The sequence below is a fragment of the Perissodus microlepis genome, chromosome 18 (genome assembly GCF_051167445.1).
Source record: "Perissodus microlepis isolate ML-2025 ecotype Zambia chromosome 18, ASM5116744v1, whole genome shotgun sequence".
In the NCBI taxonomy this organism is placed as follows: domain Eukaryota; kingdom Metazoa; phylum Chordata; class Actinopteri; order Cichliformes; family Cichlidae; genus Perissodus; species Perissodus microlepis.
The window spans coordinates 7792485-7814301 of record NC_140478.1 but is presented as its reverse complement, the minus strand read 5'-3'; the positions used below and the strand labels follow the sequence as shown (position 1 = coordinate 7814301).

At 41.8% G+C, this 21817-nt stretch overlaps 3 protein-coding genes across 4 annotated transcripts; 2 read left to right on the top strand and 1 right to left on the bottom strand.

The window, feature by feature from the left end:
- The first annotated feature begins 1116 nt into the window (after positions 1 to 1116).
- On the top strand, positions 1117 to 8419 carry LOC146367141 (uncharacterized). Its single transcript, XM_084913261.1, has 4 exons — positions 1117 to 1492; positions 1746 to 1885; positions 2065 to 2146; positions 5262 to 8419. The coding sequence occupies exons 1-4, from the start codon at positions 1249 to 1251 to the stop codon at positions 6203 to 6205; spliced, it is 1410 nt and encodes a 469-aa protein (XP_084769387.1). The 5' UTR covers positions 1117 to 1248; the 3' UTR covers positions 6206 to 8419.
- Positions 8420 to 9126: 707 nt separating this feature from the next.
- Positions 9127 to 13177, top strand: LOC146367140 (E3 ubiquitin/ISG15 ligase TRIM25-like). The gene is made up of 8 exons (XM_084911861.1): positions 9127 to 9244; positions 9416 to 9675; positions 9797 to 10114; positions 10405 to 10497; positions 10586 to 10658; positions 10748 to 10837; positions 11199 to 11255; positions 11981 to 13177. Exons 2-8 carry the CDS (start codon positions 9418 to 9420, stop codon positions 12511 to 12513), a joined length of 1422 nt encoding a protein of 473 aa, XP_084767987.1. The 5' UTR covers positions 9127 to 9244; positions 9416 to 9417; the 3' UTR covers positions 12514 to 13177.
- Positions 13178 to 13536: 359 nt separating this feature from the next.
- tox4a (TOX high mobility group box family member 4 a) lies at positions 13537 to 20191 on the bottom strand. Of its 2 annotated transcripts, none has more exons than XM_084911859.1 (9): positions 19698 to 20191; positions 19519 to 19584; positions 19106 to 19405; positions 18769 to 19014; positions 17368 to 17706; positions 17127 to 17207; positions 16312 to 17034; positions 14330 to 14469; positions 13537 to 14244 (listed from the first exon to the last, which is right to left on the bottom strand). In XM_084911859.1, the coding sequence occupies exons 1-9, from the start codon at positions 19800 to 19802 to the stop codon at positions 14187 to 14189; spliced, it is 2058 nt and encodes a 685-aa protein (XP_084767985.1). In that variant the 5' UTR covers positions 19803 to 20191; the 3' UTR covers positions 13537 to 14186. The 2 variants fall into 2 exon arrangements, with proteins under 2 accessions (XP_084767985.1, XP_084767986.1); XM_084911860.1 differs by having other exon boundaries at positions 19106 to 19402.
- Between the last annotated feature and the right edge of the window lie 1626 nt (positions 20192 to 21817).

The following is a 21817-nucleotide window of genomic DNA, read 5'->3' as shown; positions in this document are numbered from 1 at the left end:
GGAAGATTGCAGTATTTTCACATTACATCCGCAAAAAAGGCAGATGCTCCGATATTTTTAGGGGAAATTGCATATTACAGTTTTCCCCAATTGTTTACACACTTTCCTGAAAGAATGCCTCGTATTCTCAGAGCTCTACACACAAATAAAAAAACACACACACAAAACGGGCAAAACCCTTCAATTCTCCTGTAAATGAAATGCTACATTCAAAACGATATAATTTCTTGTCAAAATGGCATTTTGTTTTCAAATGACACACACAAACCATCACATGAACAGACATTTATTAGAACCAATTGAACACTGATGTGTTTAATGTAAAACACTATGACCATTCTTCTACCAGTCATCATAATGACTTGCTGTACACCTTTTTTTTTGTTCAGAGTATGATTACTGTACAGTACTGTAATTTATACAGTGTTGAGAGTATGCATCAATTGTGGGATTGTGTGGGACTTACTTGCATATAGTTGCATCGCAATTCTTTGACTCTTTCTGAATTGCGTTCAAATGGCACCCTGGTTCATCCTCAGATTATTTCTGTGCAAGAGATGGTCCAGTGTTGATAAGCTGACCCTATCAATATTTTGAAATATGTTGTTGTCTTCTATTATTTTTCTTTATATTTGTTATGAGGTTTTTTTCTAGAAACCATGTTTATCATTTCAGTCTCCTGTTCAGGAGACCACCTCATGTTGGTAAGCTTTCAGCTCTGCAATAAAAACAGTATACTGTAAAATACTGTAAAATACTGTAAAATACTGCGGCGTGACGTCAACTCCAAAGCCCTATTACTGTACTTGTACTTCAAACACAATGGCTACGACATGTAACTGATGCACTAATCCCCTGAACCAATTCTGCTACACTGCAAGCACGATTCCTACTTTTTAAAAACACACTTAAAAAAACAGTATGTGGGAAATGTACTCCTACTTTGTATTCCTACATAGTAGTGAGTAAACAATTGGGAAAAACTCTAACATAGATTATAGAAGTGGGGCTTCGACAATAACCACGCTAATCCACAAGGTGGCGGTAATGCACCTTAAAGGTCTTTGCCGGCTGCCAATTAGCAAACTGAAAGAAGAGGAAGGCCATCCCTTTGGCCACTCCTCCCCCACTAGTAGACACGCCTCTTCCCTCTGCAAACCATGTGGCTATACGGTTGGTAAATAAATACTTCTTCTAAATTTTAATTTCCTTTACGGTGTGAACTTCTGCACGGCAGGAACAGGCAGCATGTCGACGGTCGCCGTGAGCCTCCAGGCGCAGGTGGAGTCGGTGCTAGGCTCGCTGGTTAAAGCGGCCTCGGTGGAGTTGATCAAACTGTTCGAGAGCAGATACCGAGCATCCGAGGTGGACCTGGGCCGCGGTGAGGACGGGAAGGGAAGTGAAACCTCGGATGTTTTATCGAGCGGGGACACAAAACGGAGCATCGGAGTGCAAGTGGGCGACAGCGCGGAGGAGCCGTCGCTGCTTCATGGTTCGTGTTTCTGAGGCTTTAAACGTCGTTACTTCCTGTTTGTGTTCACAGTTCTGCTGCAGCTCCTGGTGCACGAGTGGGGCTTTAAGATCCAGTAAAAAATAAATAAAAACACGTTTGAAAGTTATTCCAACAGAGTTCTGTGACGCCGATAAAGAAATAGTTTGATGCATGTTTGCATATCACCAAACAATCTTGCACGAAGCTGAAGTGTAGTTGCCAGCGTTAACCCTCCCCCTCCTCTACTCCGTAGGGCTCACTTTTGTCTCGGATAGCGATTATGTGAGGGAGTGCAAGGAGGTGGTGATGGAGGGTTGCCTCATTCCGCCAGAAATCCTCTTGGCTGACGATAATGGGCCTGCTGACCCCGAGTGGTCATCCCTGAAGGATCCGGTCAGTAAGAATTTACAGGGGCTGTAAATCACCTGTGGAATGAAGAACAGGCACTTTATGAAGCCTGGTCTGCTTTTCTCTGTTGCCCGTTTTTTATTACTGCGATGCTTCAGGTGCGGTATGCATTGCACTTGTCATGATGCATGCATTCAAATGTGTCTTGTTCCTTCTTTGATCAGGTTGTGGATACGGTGGAGTTGAGCGTCCTTGGAGCAGAGTCTCCATCTGACTGTGGTGTTCAGACAGAAGTTGATTTGCATGGTAAGAACTTTGTGTTATACTGACACAGTGGAAGCATGAACACATTATGCACAGATTAAATAGAATGCTCCAGGACCAACATGGAGTCAGCGTACAATTGATCTGGTTGCATAACTCATTTGTTTTGTTTTGTTTTTTGTTGTTTTCTTTTATCTTGAAAGGGACATGGGGCTAGCTTCTGAATGTGCGAGGACCCGAAAATGCTGTAAAATAATTCATAAATAAATGATGCAAAGTAGAATGGGCATTATTCTGATCTACCCTGTGTACAGTTCTGTTTGGAAATGATCCATTCATCATAAGCAATGGGATTAAGTTATTAAAGTTATTTTTTGTAACTTCTTTCATATTCCCTCCACACATCATAGCAACTCTCCCATGCATAATAGGAGAGTTGCTTTGATGCTACTTTCCAATGGACAGTACCTGCAGGTACATATATACACTTACTAGAGATGGCACGATACCACTTTTTTATGTCCGATACCGATATCATAAATTTGGATATCTGCCGATACCGATATGAATCCGATATAGTGTTTTTTAATCAATAAAACGTTTTTTTAATATCTTGCTGCATTTTGTATAAGTTTATACTCAAGTTTAAATAAATAACAACACTAAAGCTATTCTGTTATACCTGTATGTAAAAAAATACACTGCGCCCAAAATATTTCATAGTTCAGCAACACTGATCAATCTAATAAACTTAAACCTGCACCATCCTCCCTATTCTGGTATTTTAAAGAGTACTTAGCAAAAATATTAAACAACCTAACTAATAGGGTTGCAAACTCCCAGCAAAAAGAAATAGGGAACCAGCCTCCACCTCATGATGCTTAATCGATGTAATCAAATTTAATTTGATGCAGGGGGGAAAATGCACAGAAATAAATTATTTTTCAAGAATAATTAAATAGATTCAACATCTTTCTTCAACAGAATTGCAGAATTCACAGATGATACTTTCCCAAAGGAAAAAGTACTATAGCTTACTAGGGTATATTAGACTTAACAGTTACTATATACAGTAATGGACTTCTATATATTTTACATCAGATTAAAACTTTGAGTGTAAGAGTCAGATAATTATTTATTAAAAGCTAGACATTTTAAATGAGAATAAGAAAGAAAAGTATGTCTTTGTGCCCCCTTTTCCCTGTTCATGCCCTATCGGCCCCCCTGGCTACACTATGCTAGATCCGCCCCTGCACAGTTACCAGCCGTCAGCTACGTAGAAAAAGATCCTGGTGTAGAAAGTAATATTAAATAAATTCTAACAACAGCTTATCAAGCTTAAACGTTCTGCTGTTGTTCAGCCGCTGGTTTCCTCTTTCTGGTGCAAAGTGGGCCAAAAACAAAGAAGAGAGACGGATTCGCGACAGAAAAGCCGATCAGCTGATCATTAAGCAGTTTCACGATTGAAGTAGCAGCAGGAGAGAGAGAGGCAGTTGCTCTATATATCGGTTGTTAAGCTTAACGCGGAAATGCTTTACAGACATTCAGAGATGAACTTACACACTTGCTTTACTTCTCTCTGGGATAACTTCCTCGGAGATGAAATGCTGGTGAGGCTACAAATACACACAACCGCTCTATCACGTGATGCATACTGCTGCAACGTGCTACGGTTATGAGCCGAGTTACGCCGTGTAGCAAGTTTTGTGAGGTGCTTTTTTGATATTTAATGGATCGGATTACATTTTTTATTTCTCGCCGATATCCGATCCAGTAATTTGGGTCAGTATCGGACCGATACCGATACGTAATATCGGATCGGTCCATCTCTAACACATACCAGATAAATACTATGACGAGTACCTGGATTTCTGTCTGATGTTAAGTGTCATCAGTAAAGCTCTGGCTTTTTGCTCCCTCAGACCAGTAAACCGCAACATTGAGAAACCTGTGTGTTCCTCTATGATGCAGGATGTGTATCGCACGCAAGTTGTAATGCGGCATTATTCTTGCAAATATCGATTTTTTGCACCACACGATAGTTAAATAATGTGGTGGAGCAAGTAGGCTTAGGCTGAATGCTTTTTTTATACACAGAGTAGCAATACAAAAGTTTGACTCAATTTTATTTATACAGCGCCAAATCACAACAACAGTCTCCTCAAGGTGCTTTATATTGTAAGGCAGACCCTACAGTAATACAACAGTGTATCATGAGAGTGTGCTGTGCTAACACTTGGAAACACTTTGTTGTGTTGCTGCCGTGTCGTGCTAACAGCAGCGATACTTGACCATTTCACTTCACAGCTACATGAATTAGCAAGAACACTAGCTCCGCTCGTCACTCACCGCACTCTGTCGCCTGTCTTTAATAATTACCGTGGTTAAAGTTTGTTAAATTTCAGAACGTTGTGCTTCCATCATTACACTCCCATGAAGCACATCGTGCACTCACTCATGTGGGTGCAAGAATTTGGACGGGGTAGAGCTTAGATCACAGACTGCAAAGTTTGAGTGCCAGTGTCACGCTGTTGCATTTTGTGAGCATTTTTACATTTTATGGTTTTAAATAATGTCAAATTCTTCAGTTGTGGGGATTAATAATAATAATAATGGATTGGATTTATATAGCGCTTTTCAAGGCACCCAAAGTGCTTTACAATGCCACTATTCATTCACTCTCGCATTCACACACTGGTGGAGGCAAGCTACGGTTGTAGCCACAGCTGCCCTGGGGCAGACTGACAGAAGCGAGGCTGCCATATCGTGCCCTCTGGCCAACACCAGTAGGCGGTAGGGTAAAGTGTCTTGCCCAAGGACACAACGACCAGGACAGAGAGCCCGGGGATTGAACCGGCGACCTTCCGGTTACAGATACGCTTCCCAACCCCTTGAGCCACGGTCGCCCCATAATAAATTATGGGGCGACCGTGGGGCGACCGGATTATTTAACATACAAAGGACGCGTGTAATGACAGTGTTTTAAATACCGTATCTGCCCCTGTTATTTGATGGCTCCTCTTCTATTATTTTACATGCATAGCATCCACTGAGAGATGCAGAGCCATTTTGTAAGAGAGTGAAGGGGTTTGGGAAGCTTCATGAAAGGATGGTGAAAATGTTCAGTGTCATTAAAGATGCATGTGATCTGTTTCAGTCTCCACAGAGACACGGACAGAGACGTCAGCTGATCAGAAGCCTCTTGTAATTCAGCCTGACACGAACAACTCTGCTTCTGGGGAGAAGGTGAAGTTTGTTTGCCCGCTGATCCTTAAGCTGGAGTCTCCAACACCTAAAGTTGATCAATCGGAGAAGCCTGCTCAAGCCGAGCCTCAGCAGGCCAGTGTCAGCACAGCTAAAGGCACTGCCTACAGTCCATCCCCATCTGATGGCGCTGCGACTCCTGCACACAGTGGAGTGTGGGAGTGGGTCCATGCTCAGAAGGAAGCAAAGAACCATCTCCAGATGAAATTGAAACTCACATCTCCAGATCCAAAGCTGCTGCGTCCCTGCGCAGTGCAGCTGGTAAATGTTCTCACGATGCCTGAATCAGAGATTCAGGGCGACGCTGCCAAAGCTCACAGCATTGACCTCAAAAACGGTTGGCCTGTGCCAAAAGATCTCCGACGTCATCAAGGTCTTCACACTGGCCATCGCCTGTGCTGCTTCACCAGATGCGCAAATGACATTTGGCGCCTCCAAACAGTCATCAGTCGCTCCCGAGATGGATACTCTTGCAGCATCTGCGGGAAAACATTCAGCCGGAGAAAGATCCTCCGGCGGCACAAGCGCTTCCACACCGGAGAAAAGCCGTACTCGTGTTCTGCGTGCTCTAAAACGTTCGCCCTGCGAAAGAGTCTCCGCCGCCACTCGAGGTTCCACACGGGGGAGAGGCCGCACACCTGCACGCAGTGCGGTAAAAGCTTTCGGCTGCGAGACAACCTAAAAGCGCACTTGAGGTTTCACTCCGGAGAGAAGCCTTTCAGCTGTGCCACGTGCGGCAAGACGTTCAGGATCATGAGGAATCTAGAGAAGCACAAAGTGAGCCACTGTGAGCTCTTCGTTCCTTCATTCAGAACGATCGCCGGCTTAAAGCTGTAGGAACAGCCGTGAGCAGCCACACGGATGTCTACCTCACACTGAAGACACTATAAACAGAAGCTGTCCCGAGAAACTTAAAGAAGAGAAGTGAAAGTCATAAGATTGCTTATGTTGATTGTTTATTTGGAGTTGTCCTAAAATAACTGGGGTTGTAATTGGATCTTAGGAGCTTGAGAAAAGAAGGCAGCTGGACTTCTTTAGGTTTGGAAAGACGTTTCTCATCCAAGAAGATGTCCCGGGTATTGACACCATAGTGGGGGTTGTCGCTGACGTGGGACATTAAGGGTGAAACCACCTCCCAGGGCCAATAACCCCATTATGGTTTACCTGAGGCTCTCCACCTTCTTGTTTTTGAAACCAAAGCATCTTTCCAAACTTAAAGAAGTCCAGCTGCCTTCTTTTTTTCTTCTGTCCCACCTCCTATGACGACCAATAACCTGAATGACTGACTTTTTTTTTTTGGGGGGGGGGGTGTTGTACTACTAATTTTTTGTATTTTTTTTTCTGCTGTAATTTGTGTGTTTAGTTCATGCCATAGTTTTTGTGATTGTGGGTTATTAATGGGGCTGCAAGACTGCGAGAGTACTACTACACATGTTCTGGCATTAAACCTCCTGAGAAACGCACAATCAAATTGCAGGGAAACCCACCCACCACTGCACAGTTAACCAGCTTACAAATGCTCTGGTGCTCCTTGGAGATGGAGATGTTATAAATGTCTTGAAACACAGCATTAATGGGTAGACCTGAGATATCTGGTGGTTGTCTGTATTGGAAAGCCTACGGTTCTCCACCTCTCAACATTTCATGTTAAATGATGTGCTTTTATACACTCTTACCTTTTATAGATTTGTTTTTCAAGTCTTTGTTTTTGTTTTAATTAACACTTATGTCACTTATTACTGACTCTTTGACTTTGTAGCACGTTACGATTATTCGCCGTCTGTAGATGTCTTGCTTTCCATGACCTGTATGTTTCATGGTGACTTTATAAGTTAAAACGTAACAAATACGCTCTCGTCTTCATTTAAGAGACGAGTTGTTGTTTTTTTAACTACATGTGCATTGAATAACATCTTGTTTTCAGTGTTTTTAATAACTTTTTCTGATGAACATTTGTCTCTTGTATCAATAAAAAAAAAAATTTAAAAAGAAGTTTATTTTGTGTGTGAAGATCAAAGCATTCAAACCAATGTAAATACAAAATGCAGCTTTTAATGCTGATTTCATTTATTATTGGGAAAGACAGCTATTTAAACCCACTTTATGAAAAACTAATTTCCCCATAAACCTAATAACTAGTTGTGCCACTCTTGGCAGCAAGAACTGCAATCAAGCCTTTGTGATAGCAGGATATAAGGTTTTTAGGTGGCAGTGGAGGAACTCTTGTTTGTATAATTAATTTAATTCAGCCACATTGGAGGAGTTTTGAGTATGAACAGCCTGCAAACTGATGCTTTTTAATATTTGGGTCATTCAGAGGTGGACTTGCTGATGTGTTTTCCTGGTAGAGAGCAGAATTCATTGTTCCATTAAGCAGCCCCAGACCTACCACCACCATGTTTGGTATGATGTTATCTTTATGATGTCCTGTGCTGGTTTTATGCTAGATGTAAAAGGACTTAAACCTTCCAAAAACTCTTGTCAGTCCACAGAATATTTTGCTGTTGACAGATGTAAGACGATCCTTTGTGTTCTTTTTAGTCAGCAGTGGTTTTCTCCTTGGAGCTCTCCAATAGATGCCATTTTTGCCGAGTCTGTTTCTTATTATTGCATTGTGAACACTGACCTGCACTGACACTGTAATTCTCTCATCACCCACAATCAGTCATGACACATGGACGCCCCTCCCTGAGCCTGGATCTGCTGGAGGTTTCTTCCTGTTAAATTTGAGTTTTTCTTTCCCACTGTTGCCAAGTGCCTGCTCTTAGGGTTTGTTTGTTTTTTATTGTTGAGGTCTCTATTATCTGAGGGTCTTTACCTTACAATATAAAGTGCCTTAAGGTGACCTGTGATTTGGCAGTACATAAATAGAATAGAATGGAGCTCAATGAAAGTGAGGTTTGCAGTTCTTTTTGTGTTTTTTGTGACCACCTGGAAAAGTCATTGATGTGTTTTTGGAGTAATTTTGGAAGGCCACCACTGTTCCAAGTTTTCTCCATTTGTGGATAATGTCTCTCACCCTGATTCACTGGAGTCCCAAAGCATTAGAAACAGCTTTGTAACCCTTTCCAGACTTATTGTCACTGAGTTTGCTTCTCAGAAAAAATAAAAAAATAAAAAAAATTAGGAAGTGGGAAATTTCTTTTTCCACCGCATCTTATCTCAGTTATAAGACACTTTTAGGTCACAGGGTTATTACTCGGAGAGGTTATCTGCGTGTTTAACCGGCATGTTCTCTACAGAGTTCCTCTGAAAACAACTGAAGTTTTCCTGACAGCGGAGGACAAGCGCTGACATAAAAACTGGACGAGCAGAACAAAGTGGAGGAAGGACATGGCTTTCAAAGAAAGCACCAGGACCCTGTCCTTCAGTATTATATACTCCCTTTTATTAATCAGTTAGAGGTAACGTGAAATGACCACTATTTCAGTTCATTCAGCGGGTTTAGTTAGTAAAATGTACCATTTTCTTTATTTTCTTGTTCGTGCTTTTTTTCTAAGTGTAACTGAGCTCATGGACATGTCGGTAATTAACTGAGTCAGCACAACTGACTGACGCTTTTAGTTTGACTGGGTTAATTATCTGAAAAGTGTAAAAACACAATGGTAAGTTAGGGATAAGTACGCACAGTACCTGGAAATCTTTGACTGACAGTTTAAAATCTAGCACCGATATTAACAGAGTGTGACTCGGTATTTTAAAAAAAATAAGGCTACGTTGACGCAACCGGAAACACGTAACGAATAGTCCACGTAAGCCCCGCCCACCAGGAAGTATGAAACATAACACCGAGGTGCTTTCACTTTTAGCAATGTATGTAGCGAAGACAGAAAACGAATAATACCGACAAGCCTCCGACACCTTTTGGATAACGAGGTAGGGATTAAATCTTCGAGTGCCTTCATGCTGAGGTTGATGGTTTATTCAAAACAAACTCAACAGGAAGTGTTTAGACCCACAGTAGTGTGACGCTGGAAAAAGTTTGCATGTCACGCCTTCCTTCTTGCTCTTTCCACGGTCGCTGTCACTCGTATTTTTTATTTTCAGAGATGGAAGATGCAGAGGAAAGCCGGATGGAGGAGATGCTCATGTGTCCAGTGTGCCAGGACATATTCAAGGATCCTCGGCAGCTGCCCTGTGGACACAGCATGTGTATGACGTGCCTGGAAGGCCTGATGGATCACTCCTCAGACGTCCCATTCAAGTGCCCAGACTGCAGGGCGCATTTTGGTCAGGTTGTTACTGTGCAGAAGAGCTACGCGCTGGCCAGCATCGCAGAGGACTTCAGGCTGAGCAGGAGGACCAGGGTGCCCACTAGATGCACTTTTTAAAATCTCAAATCTGTTTGGCAGTCTTAAAAAGTGTAAACAACTCTGCGGGACTGCAATACATCATTCTTCATGTCAATATCTGACATTTTCTCCCCAGGAAAAGCAGACAAAATGTGTGTACTGCGACTACTGCCCAGAGAAAAACATCTTGGCTGTCAAGACATGTACGAAGTGTGAGGTGTCGCTGTGCAAAGAGCACGTCAAGGACCACCAGGAGCTGCCAGTGTTCACTGGGCACCCTCTGGTGGGACCGCTGAGCGACCTCGCAGAGAGGAGGTGCCCACAGCATGAGGATGAGGTGCTGAGGTACTACTGCAAGTCATCCAGACGCTACATCTGCAGCATTTGCACACTGGAGGGCAAGCAGCTTAACGTGGCCACTGAGACCTCCACTGTCCTACGGAGACAACTTACCGTGAGTTTAATAACCATCTTGGACTCAATGTTGCACAATCAGGTTATCTTGAGTCATTCATTGACCTCTTAAAATCCACCTGGTCACGGGCAACCAGTCTAGGGTTAGGGGTAGGATCATTTCAGCTGTACTGCTAAAATGAATGTATGAGACTAACAACTTCATATCTGCAAATATATCTGTTTAATATGTGAGTAAAACAAAATGAAAATCTGAATCACAGCCTAAGACTGATTGCTATTTATAGATGTTAAGGCAATTTAAGGTAATATTGTGTGTGCATTTAACAGGAATACATGGACCAGCACTTTAAAACGCTCATGGATCAAATCACAGAATCCAGCAACACTGTAAGAAAACTGCAAGAAGACATTCATCATAACGTGAGTCCTGTTTCCTGACATCTTAATATCTAATTTCAAGGTGTTTACAGTTTGTTCCTGTGGCTAATGTCCTTTTCTTTGAACCCAGAAACAGAAAATGAACTCCATCAACGGTGTCACCATAGTCCTGCTCTTACTCTGGTTCATAGTTCTCTATTACGGTAATAGAACCCCGAGCCCCTTGTTCTTGTGTTTCTTTTGTGTCTATGTGTAAACTCACTCACGTCTGCCTTTTCTTTCTTTCAACCAGCCTACAACTTCTCTGTGGAGAACCAGACGCTAACAGAAGCGCTGGACGAGCAACAGAACCGCGTGCATGACATCTATTCCACGATCGCAGGTAAGGAGGGTTCAAGTGTCCATTTCACTGATGGAGTTATGCAGTGCAAATCTTTCTTTGTCAGCCCTGCATTGTTTGCTGCGTGCTAATCTAGACGCTACCCCTGCTTCCAGTCTTTATACTAAGCCAGGCTAACGTTCTTTGGAGCCTTTTTTATGTATCATACAGACACACAGCAGCTTTCATATCCATCTCCTGGCAAGATAGTGAATACCGTATTTCTTAAAGTCAAAACGTTCATGTCTGTGTGGTAATGCAGGGCTGAACAAACCTTTTATCTGCTTTTTTGTAAACTATAATTACTAAACTCTAATTCTGTTCCACTCAGAAGTCTGAATAACATTTATGTATCCCTCCATAGAAAGTTTGGTTTATCATCCCATGAAAAGCTACAGACCTAAAGAAACGGAAGATCAAGGTAGGACTGGCATGAGGTTATTTTTTTGGTAGCATTTGCGTGTGTGTGATTCTGTCTGTTAAGCTTGATAGCTTGAAAAGTTTTGAATGAATTCTGGTAAAGCTTTGCAGGGGTGTACAATTTGTTTGGCTTACATCCATCAAGGTTTTCAGGGTCAACTGATTTAATGGATAAAAACTGACAAAACGTGTTATAACTTAGAAACTGTGTAAAATGTGGTGTGTATTCTCAAGATATATAAAGTACCATATAATGATTTAAAGTCATTCAATTCAGTTTCACTTATATGGTGCAAAATCACAACAACTGTCACATTTGACCTCTGACCTCACTTTTACATTTGCACTGTATTGCTTGTGTTGAGACAACTGTGAGTGTGGCAGAATTAGGAGAAACAAGAATATTGGGATTGAGTGATTGAAAGTAAGACTGCAACATTTATTGAACGGAAAACAAGATTGAGAATTAGGAAAAGCGCAGGTAGGTCATTTGGTGACCTCCTAATGGTTAGCTAGCTTTAGCTACAAAGCTAAGGTAATTGCTTTAAAGTCTTAATACACTTTGATTTTGTCTTATTTGTTCTGTAAAGTGTCCTTGAGTGTTTTCAAAGGCACTTCTAAATAAAATGTCTTATTATTATTATTATTATTATTATTATTTTAAAACTGGTGTAGCAACAAAACACTGTATGTAAATGTACTTATAGTTGTGCGTCTGTTTGTCAGGAGCTCTCATGTTGGACCTCAACACTGTGAATCACGTCCTTGGAGTCTCTGCTGATCTCAAAACAGCTGAGAGAGTGAATGCAAAGCTGGATTATCCCAACAGTAACAGCCGTTTCGATGAAGCCCCGCAGGTCCTCTCCTCCCAGTGCTTCTCCTCTGGTGTCCATGTCTGGGAGGTGGAGGCTGAGGGGCACTGGGACATTGCTGTATCCTATAAGAGCATCCAACGAAAGTGCAAGAAAACCAGCGCCTTCGGAAACAACACAGAGTCCTGGAGTCTTGTGCACAAAGGCAAAGGGAACCTGTTTGCCTGCCATAACAAAACCAAAACTCCTGTATCTCGTGCCTTGCAGAGCAGCCGAATAGCAGTGGTGGTTAATTTCGAGGAGGGCAGCATCTCATTCAGTGCTGTAGATTCCACCGTCACACAGCTGTACGAATTCAAGGCTGAACTGAGTCAGCCAGTGTGTCTGGGTTTGGGGCTTCATCACGTGGATCCACCCAGCCGAGTGTCCATTGTCAAAGCTTCCTGAATAATACCGCACACTGTCCCAACATTCAGACAACACTGTGTGCACACTGCCTCCAGTTCAGTGGCCTGAACCAAAGAGAAGATGCCTCAAAGCCAAATCACACCTCAGGAATTTATTTTTATATTGTGAAGCTTTATATGACATGCAAAGTGTGTTAAATATTTGATTTTCTGGTTGTAGATACTTATTTTTAATATAAATCTTGTTACAAGTCTTGAATAGCTTCCAGATATACAAATTGTAAGAATTTTAACAACTGACAATTCATCGTGCCACTTTTGCAACAAATATGCACCTTAACCCCGTCAGTTTTATTTAAGTACTGGATTATTGCTATATTTAAAAATACACTAAATTAAAGCAAAAATAGCTGCAAGAATATGATTTAAAACCTTTGAACTGATTACTTGTAAAATGCAGTTTGATCCATATCTGAGAGATATAGGGGAACCAGAATAGATGACTTCTTAGACAACTGCAAGAAATCCATAAGTTTCGATCTCAGCCTTCCTTCTCTTCACGTCAAATGTGAGCTGACACATTTGACGTGACTGAACATGCACGATGAAGAGTTTTGCAGCTTTTGTTGAGAAAATAATTAGCCCAAAACAACCTGAATCTGTAACCTTTTCTGAATAAAAGCCATGACAGGATAACTGTGAAAGCCAAAGTGTAGTTTTGTCTTGGCACAATTAGATCAGAGTGAAAATTCAATAAATTCACTAAAGATTTGCCAACACAAGCTAGAACAGTCAAGTTAGGGCAACAGCACCAAAAACTGCATGTGTGTCTAAGTCAGCCGTGTATTTTTGCCTGCTCCCTTTAGGGGTCGCCACAGCAGATCACCTGCCTCCATCTCACCCTTTCCCTAGCATCCTTACCTGCCACACCACATTCACGAAGCTCCTCTGAGGTCTTCCTCTTTTCCTCCTGCCCTGCAGCCATGGTGTGTAATTTACAAGCAGGAGAGTTAAAAAGCCTTTGTAAGCTGGCATTGGGGGAAAATATGGACAGAAACAGAAGTTTGAGCGATTTGTCTCATTTATTAACAAAACATGGAGGTTGAGCATTCTTGAACAACTGTCTGATTATTTTTGAAGAAAAAAAAAAGGCAACAATCAGTCTGGCAGGCCTCCGTACAAAACAGGTTATTACAGTGATACAAACGTTTTCTGCTAACAAAACAAGATTCCATTCAGTTACAGTTTCTCTCTCTTCATACAAAAGGAATTAACACTTAAAAATGCCAAACCATTGATTTTAAACCTTGATGTAGAAAATCAGTGAGCACCGAACGAGTTGTTTTTGTCCTCTTTTGATCGTCAACAACTTGTAATAAACAACTAGAAACTAAGAGAGAGAATATTATTGTCTTGACCATATCTCACACTAGCTGCCGTAAGGCCCCTTGGTGCCTCACTAAAAATGGCACACATACTCATATCATTACACATTTATCTACACTGCATACATGCCTTTAGTAACAAGGTTAACACTACTGGGCTGTTCCATTACAGCAATACCAGCTGTCCTGAAAAACAACTGTCAGACCTATGTTCTAATCATGAAATGTATTTCTCTAACGCACCAGTTCTGCATCCACCCTACAGCTATCAACACATTCCTTGCGAAAACGAAGAAGTCTGTTGATGTGATGGACAGCAGCAGCTGTGTTACTTCACTGTTCCCATGTTCTGATTCTTTATGGAGCACCACGCCTTAAATACATCTCTGAAAGACAGAAAATATCATGTAAAAGAAAGTTTCTCTACATGTTGCTGAAAACAAAACAACTTCAGCTTTCACCTCTACACACCTGCAGTGAGTGGCCACACATTCATTACTGCAGTATTCTTTGTCCCAGTCTTCACTCTCTACTGCTGGGTTGTTGCAGCCTGCCCTTACGCACACAGTCTTCACTGCAGCGGTGTCCCGCGACGCACTCACCTCCATCTCCTGAAGAAAAAAGGGATTAAAATCAGCAGATTTTACACAAGTCTAGGTTTGCCGCAGCTGTTTTTTCTCCATGTTACAATATGTTAAAATCAGAAGTGAGAATATATCTTTAATTTTGTTAGTTTTATTAAGAAAACTCTTGTGTCAAAGTCAGCAAACTCGCTGATATACACTACCAGTCAAAAGTTTGGACACATGTTCTCATTTAATGTTTTTTCTTTCTTTTCATGACTATTTACATTGTAGATTCTCTCTGAAGGCCTCAAAAACTATGAATGAACACATACGATGCTGTGGTAGCCATGCTGGTCTAGTTTTGAATAAATCCCCAACAAAGTCGCCAGCAAAGCTTCATGAAGCATGGAGACCATCCATTCACCTTTTCTGTATCATGGGCAGAACCAATGATCTCAGATTTGGACTCATCAGACCAAAGCACAGATTTCCACTGGTCTAATGCCCATCCCTTGTGTTTCTTGGCCCAAACAAATCTCGTCTGCTTGTTGCTTTTCCTTAATAGTGGTTTCTTAGCAGCTGTCTGATCATAAAGGCCTGATTTGCGCAGTCTCCTCTGAACAGTTGATGTAGAGATGTGTCTGCTACTGGAGCTCTGTGCTGCATTTATCTGGGCTCTAATCTGAGGTGATGTTAACTTCACTGGCTGGTGACTCAGATTAATTTATCCTCAGCAGCAGAGGTGACTCTTGCTATTCCTTTCCTGGGACGGTCCTCATGTGAGCCAGTTTTGTCATAGCGCTTGATGGTTTTTGTGCCTGAACTTGGAGACCCGTTCATAGTTTTAGCAATTTTCCAGACTGACTGACCTTCAGTTCTAAAAGTAATGGTGTACTGTCGTTTCTCTTTACTTAGCTGGTTGTTTTTTTGCCATAATATAAATTCTAACAGTTGTCAAATAGTGCTGTCAGCTGTGTACTAAACTGACTTCTGCACAACACAACTGATGGTCTCAACCCCATTAAGAAGGCAAGAAACTCCACAAATGAACCCTGATAAGGATCACCTGTGAAGTGAAAACCATCTCAGGTGACTACATCATGAAACTCATTGAGAGAAGGCCAAGGGTTTGTCAACAAAGCAAAGGGTGGCTACTTTAAGAAATATAAAATATAAGACATATTTAGAGTTATCGTTTTTTCTTGCTTCATACATTTGATGTAGATACATACACACCCCCCGACCAATTTTATGAAATTACTCAAGCAATGCAAATCTGCATAGACTGATACATCAAACAGGAATTTGTACTTTCCCCAAGTTGTGTATGCTGTATTACAGAGGAGGTGAAAATCAGCAAACAGTTGTTGAAGAGTCTTCCACTGTTCTTCTCCAAATATGGGGGGGAACGCTCCATTATTTACATTTTTTATTCATTCATTTAAAAATATGTCCAACTCAATTTCTGTGTGAAACACTCTGTGGAGTTTTAATTATTTTTGGAATTCGTTTTGTTTTGTTTTTCGTCTGCGTTTTGTTGGGTATTTCCATCAATTTGTAATAATAATAATAATAATAATAATAATAATGGATATTTAATCAGAGTAAAAAAGGGCAAAAACCTATGATGAAATCTCTGCTGTCTGCTGAAACTTGTAGGCAAAACAATAGGCAGAATAAATGATTGTTAGAATATTTGATATTAAAACATTAATTACAGTATTTGTTCTTCATTGGAATGAACTATACTCACTGAAGGGATATTATACCCTTAAAAAACTGAAACATACCTGTTAATTAAATCAACACAAATTAGTCAGATGTGCTAACACCTGTAAAAGAGGATAAACCCCAAGTTTACTGAACCTTAAAAAGATCTAGCTTTACCTCTTCTGAAGGCAGCACTTCTGTAACATCGTCGTCGTCATCGTCGTCTGCATGGCCTGACGTCTCAGCAGAATCGTCCTCTTGCAGCAGTGACACGACAGGTGGAGCCTGGGCAGATGTGGTTTCAGTAGATGATGAGGCTGCTGTGCTAGGGACAATAATTGGCAGCGCCTGTTTGCCCTGAATGGGGGCAGGAACTATTTTTATCTGAAGTGGAGGAGGCGGTGTAGCTGTGATGGACACAGGGTGGCCTGGTGTTCCCTCGCGGGGTTTGGCCTGTAAAGGTGGGGGCGCTGGTGCCATCTGCTGGAGCCGAGGTGGAGGCGGGGCATTCTGCATCTGCAGCAATGGAGGCGGCTGACGCGAGGCGTTCGATACCACGAGGGTAGGCTGCAAGGCACGGACCCCTCCAGGCAACACGGTCACCACCTGCCCGCCTCCCTGCAGAATGTGCTTGGGGATTATGATCTTGGTGATGGTCTGGGTCGGAGCGACTGAAGCTGCTGGAGCAGAAACTTTGTTTGCCCCTGTGCGGGAACGTGTGGTCACCTCTGGGACGTCCAGGATGATGTTGGAGGCACAGATGTTAGTAATGGTGTTCTCTTCCATGGTGCTGTTTGGCACACGGGTTCCCTGGTGACCGGCAGAGGGAAGGGCAGCAGGAGTCGAGTTAACCACAGGTGGAGGTGGCGAGGGGGCAGTTTCCATCTCCTCTGTAACAGGCTAGAATGAGGCCATATTAAATACACGAGAGAAGTAAGTCCCAAGAAGCACAGCAATGGACTGGTTTTCTTTCAGAGACAACATGACGTTACCTGTGAGAGCTGGTTGGCTCTGTAAGCTGCAAGCGCTTTCAAATACTCTTTTTTGGCTGCTTCTGTCTTTCTCTTGTACACCTTATAAAAAAGAAAAAGAAGTTTGCTTGTGTTATATTGATGCATTTTTTTCTAAATTATTATAATAAATGCTGAAATGCTAAAAAGGAATCATTTTAAAAGGGGGATTCTACATATTTGATCTTTGTTTGTCAGTGAAGGCATAACTATACGCACACACCTGTTTCTGTTCCTCAGCCAGGCTGTCCCACATGGAGGCCACGATCTTCGACACCTCCCCGAAAGAAGCATTGGGGTTCTGGCCTTTAATCGCTGCCTGGGTGTCTCTGAAGAAGAGTGCGTACGCTGAAACCGGCTTTTGGGGCTCATTGGGGTCTTTCTTCTTCCTTCCTTTTTTCGCTCCAGCAACCACATTCGCTGATGCTAGTGTGGCAGGTTTACCCCCACCCCTCCGGGCTGTAGCAGGAGAAATGGATGATGGAAGAGCCAGGTGAGACGAAATGTTGGGGAGACCAGAGGAAGAGGAGAGAGACAATGGAGAGTCCACCAGAACACTCTTCTGAGAAGGGAGAGATTCAGTTGGAGAGATGGGAGAGCAGGCATTAGCTTCATCATCTCCAACACAGCAGTGACTGTTATTCACAGTGCAGGTAAAGTTTTCCACCTTCTCTCAATTTCTTCTATTTTCTTCATGTAACTCTTACTATATGTACGGTGTCAGATGTTCAAAGAAATTAAGCAATAAATGTATATCAAGAAAAAAAAATCACTGAAGCTAAGGAGTAATTGCCAGCCCCCAAACTTATGAGCAAAATGTGGCACATTAAGCATCAACAACAGCAATCAAATGCTTTCAATAACTACAGATCAGTCTGACATTGTTACTCTTCTTTGCATGATTATTGAAGCCACATTGGAGAGTCTGTCAGTCTGAGCTGCTCTTCTCAGGTCAGAAACTAACTGTAGGTATTGTTCCGGTGTGAAAGAGGCCCCCCAAACATATGAGATACCAATGGAAAGCCCAGGATGTCCTCTATCAGGACTTAAATTGGGGCTGAAATAAGTCAAAAGATATAGACCAAAAAACCGAGGAGATAAATGATTGGGCTCTCAGGAGGACATAACAAGCCTCTCTGGCAGATGAACGTCTCTTACGTACGGTCTTTTTGCAAAGTTGTGAAGCCATAGCATCATTAAAAGGTGATCGGTTCATTCCAAGAATGGTCCTGGAGCAGTACTGATTATGATTGTTTATGTTACCAACAGGCCAAGATCATATTTTGCACCACCTTCTTATCCCGGAGTGCTACTAGCAACATCTGCTTCTGGAAACAGATTAATCAAGTGCTAGGCAGGCCTGGGTGTTTTTATTCTAGCTGCAACCAATTATCTCAACATCTTTTTGTTTATTAGGACTTATTAATGGGACACTTTTTGTTCTTTTAAACTGGACGCAGTGTTTACTCAAGTTACCTTGTTTGATTTTGTGTTAAGATAAACACAAAATTTTATATGTTTACTTCACCGTAAAAGTTGGATTATAACTAATATGCAAATAGTTTGTAATCTAAACTACAGTTCCAATAATACGTTGAAAAACGATCCAGGTGTTTCTTATTACCTTGAAGTCATCCATGTCCTCGTCCTGTAAGGAACCTGCTGGGGATGGTGTTGCTGACAGAGGCTGCTTGGGCGCCTCTGAAGGGTGGCCAATGTTTTCACCTCCCAGGCCCAATGAAAGCTCAGACTGGTTAATAGTAGTAAGGTGACCACTTCCCAAAAGACTATGACCAATGTCACAGAGCTGAACATCAATGGTCATGGGGGAAGAACTGCTGAAATGAGAACCACCAGAGTTGCCCAGTTCCTGTGGAGACACAAAATACAAACTGTAAATAAACCTTTACAGCACTCAACAAACAGTATCGTGTGTGCGAGTCCACAGGTGAGGTACTTACCAGGGCTGAAGAACTCAGCAGGGCTCCTCCTCCTGACTGGCCCATTCCCCCGAGGCTCTGCTGCTCCAGGCCTTGAGAGCCAGAGTTTACAAAGGTGGAAGCAAAGGAAGGGTCATTGGCTTCTACCACAAGGTTGCTAACAAGGCTACGGGAGCCCGAAGGTCCCCCGGTTCCCTCTGACCCATCTGACAGCTCAAAGTGGGCCACCGCATCACTGATACCCAGTGATGGATCTGGATCAAGGGAAATCGGGGGGATCTCGAAAACTTCATCCCCCAGACTAGGAGTATGAAATGTCTGCTGTATGTGCAGGAGAAGAGGTAATGAGTTAGTAACTAATGGACTGACGAAGGTTCGGTATAACCAAAACGTGTGACACTGTACCATCATGCAGTTTCATGCAACCCACTCACCTCTGAAGACAAAAAGGGGTGTCCTGCTCCACTGATGGTGAGATAACTGTCACTGCCTTCCGAAAACTTAAAAAACACACAAGCCAAAAAAACCCCGACAGATAGTTAGCTCTAAACTGCCGGTTCGATACCGTTAGTCTAAGAGACCGTTCATAAAAACACCGGTGTCGGTAAGTTACCTTATTTCCTTGGGAGTATCCACCATATGCTTGGGAGTCCAAAAACTCTGAGTCAACATTTTGAGCACAACCATCCGAGAGCTCAGAGTAGAAATTGAGATCCATTGTGAAATAAATTATTAGGTAAAACTACCCCACACACTGTTCAATTTGTTTAAAATGGGATATTTCTTTTAAACTCACACCAATTTAGAGCAGCTACGCGTGTAGTAACTAAAGGTGCTAGCCGCTAGCTAGCTAAACACTGCTGACTACCATCACGTTGAGTTCGAAGAGATGTACCTTCGTCGTGAAGCTCGGGAGAAACTAGGATAAGGGGAGTGATTCAAGGTTCGTAGGAACCAAGAACTCGCATATTAGTTAAATATTATGTGTTATATTATAGCCTCGCAAGGCAGAGTTTACCGGAGGCCCAAAACACACCCATTCAAACACCGGAGACCTACTGCTACTGCTGTGACTAGCGCCCCCTCCTAACCGACAGCAGTATGTCGTGCTAGATTCACGGGCCGTGGGAAAAATTGTAACTGTCACGTGTAGCGGTGCCTGTGTTTTGTTTTGTTGCAATCTGACAGCTATGAACGAATACCACATGAGCTTGTTTAGAAAACGAAAGAACAGGTGTTTCGCTTTTTTTGTTCTGCGTATAGATTTTTTTGGTCTAGAGGAAAGCACTCAAATGTCCAATGAGTCTTTAACCATACCTCACACCCGATGTCCCTAATCAGACTATTCCAATATAAAAATGATATATCAGGATTATTATAAGGTAGTATTTTTTAGGTATTACATGTAGTGATTTAAAATTAGTTCAAAAGTCACTTCCAAACAACCAGTGATCCCCTTCATTAACTAGTTCAGTGCTTGTTTGCTTTCATTTTATTGGCTCGGTTGTAATATTCATGAGGCCTTTACTTCATGTCTGTATTTCACCTTTCTTTACAAATTTAGAAAAAGACCAATTCAGACTGAAGTCATCACAAATGTAAAATCTGTCTAAAACAAATCCATGTTTCCCAATCTTATTTTTAGAGATGCAATTGTCTGCTCTAAACACAAAACCTACATTTACTGTCTTGGTGCTATTGCTCATCTTTAATTCTTTGTGAATATCAATATACTTCTCAATTCTAGCCTACTTATAAAACTATGGTACATATCCCAACATAATGGACAGTAACAGCAATTTGAGAAATGCAGGAAGTTTTAATCACCCCTCACCTATTTTGTAGTTTTTCTCAAAGTCAGCAGCAACAACTTGAAAGATCCCCATTAACCACTTTAAACATTACTGACGTTGGCTAAACTTATGTGATTTCTATATGCAAAAAATATGTCCTTAAAGCAGCTAATCAAATTTGGATATTTGCTTGATTCCAAGTTCTTTTATGGTGGTGTGAGTCATAGAGGTGGGAATCACCAGACAGCCCACAATATGATATCACAACATGTAACTCAGGATACAATATCGCAGTTGTTAACATTTTGCAATATGCCAAGTGTTGCGCTAACATATATTGCAATCTATCACTTTTTTTGAAATTGCAAATTATGTCCTCAAAGTTAAACTTTGTCAATATCTATTTTATCCACTAGGATAAATTTCAGTTATTTTTTTGACTGTCAAATGTTCCAACACTGTCACTAAAACCGGCCATAAACGTTGCCATAAGCCAGAGTCAGCCTGCAGTTAGAGCGGCAATTACATGCAATCTGTTTCTGATAATACAACAATTAACTGTGAGAAATCAAGGAAATATTACAGTTGTTGTCTAAATAGACAGAAATTCACATTTAACCACTACATTTGTACTCAGCAACCTTCCTGTTTTATAGAAATATAACCAGTGAGTTGAGTTCCCTTGAGTTGTCCTTGTTGACAAAGACTCATTCAGACTGATGGCAACACGTTGGCAATCAGTCTGCATTTATCAAATCAAACAGTAATTATGTGCAATCCTTTAACAATCTGAGTGTGACAGTAGCCAGTGCAAGTCACACTGTGACCGTTTGCATAAAAGTTGCATCCTATCAGGCGACATGAGGCCTCGTTTGTAATGTTCCCAGAGTATTTTAATGTATTTTACAAAACATTACCGTATTGATACAATATTACGATA

What these genes read in the sequence shown, in the direction of transcription:
- tox4a (XM_084911859.1), bottom strand. Translation starts at nt 19,802, where the DNA reads ATGGATCTCAATTTCTACTCTGAGCTCTCGGATGGTTGTGCTCAAAAT. An exon ending in AGGACATGGATGACTTCAAG is followed by an intron (nt 17,707 to 18,768) that starts GTAATAAGAAAC and finishes CTCCCTTCTCAG; the next exon opens with AAGAGTGTTCTGGTGGACTC. An exon ending in TGGCTGAGGAACAGAAACAG is followed by an intron (nt 17,208 to 17,367) that starts GTGTGTGCGTAT and finishes CTTTTTTATAAG; the next exon opens with GTGTACAAGAGAAAGACAGA.
- LOC146367141 (XM_084913261.1), top strand. Translation starts at nt 1,249, where the DNA reads ATGTCGACGGTCGCCGTGAGCCTCCAGGCGCAGGTGGAGTCGGTGCTA. An exon ending in GGTCATCCCTGAAGGATCCG is followed by an intron (nt 1,886 to 2,064) that starts GTCAGTAAGAAT and finishes TTCTTTGATCAG; the next exon opens with GTTGTGGATACGGTGGAGTT. An exon ending in GACAGAAGTTGATTTGCATG is followed by an intron (nt 2,147 to 5,261) that starts GTAAGAACTTTG and finishes GATCTGTTTCAG; the next exon opens with TCTCCACAGAGACACGGACA.
- LOC146367140 (XM_084911861.1), top strand. Translation starts at nt 9,418, where the DNA reads ATGGAAGATGCAGAGGAAAGCCGGATGGAGGAGATGCTCATGTGTCCA. An exon ending in AAGAAGACATTCATCATAAC is followed by an intron (nt 10,498 to 10,585) that starts GTGAGTCCTGTT and finishes CTTTGAACCCAG; the next exon opens with AAACAGAAAATGAACTCCAT. An exon ending in GTTCATAGTTCTCTATTACG is followed by an intron (nt 10,659 to 10,747) that starts GTAATAGAACCC and finishes TCTTTCAACCAG; the next exon opens with CCTACAACTTCTCTGTGGAG.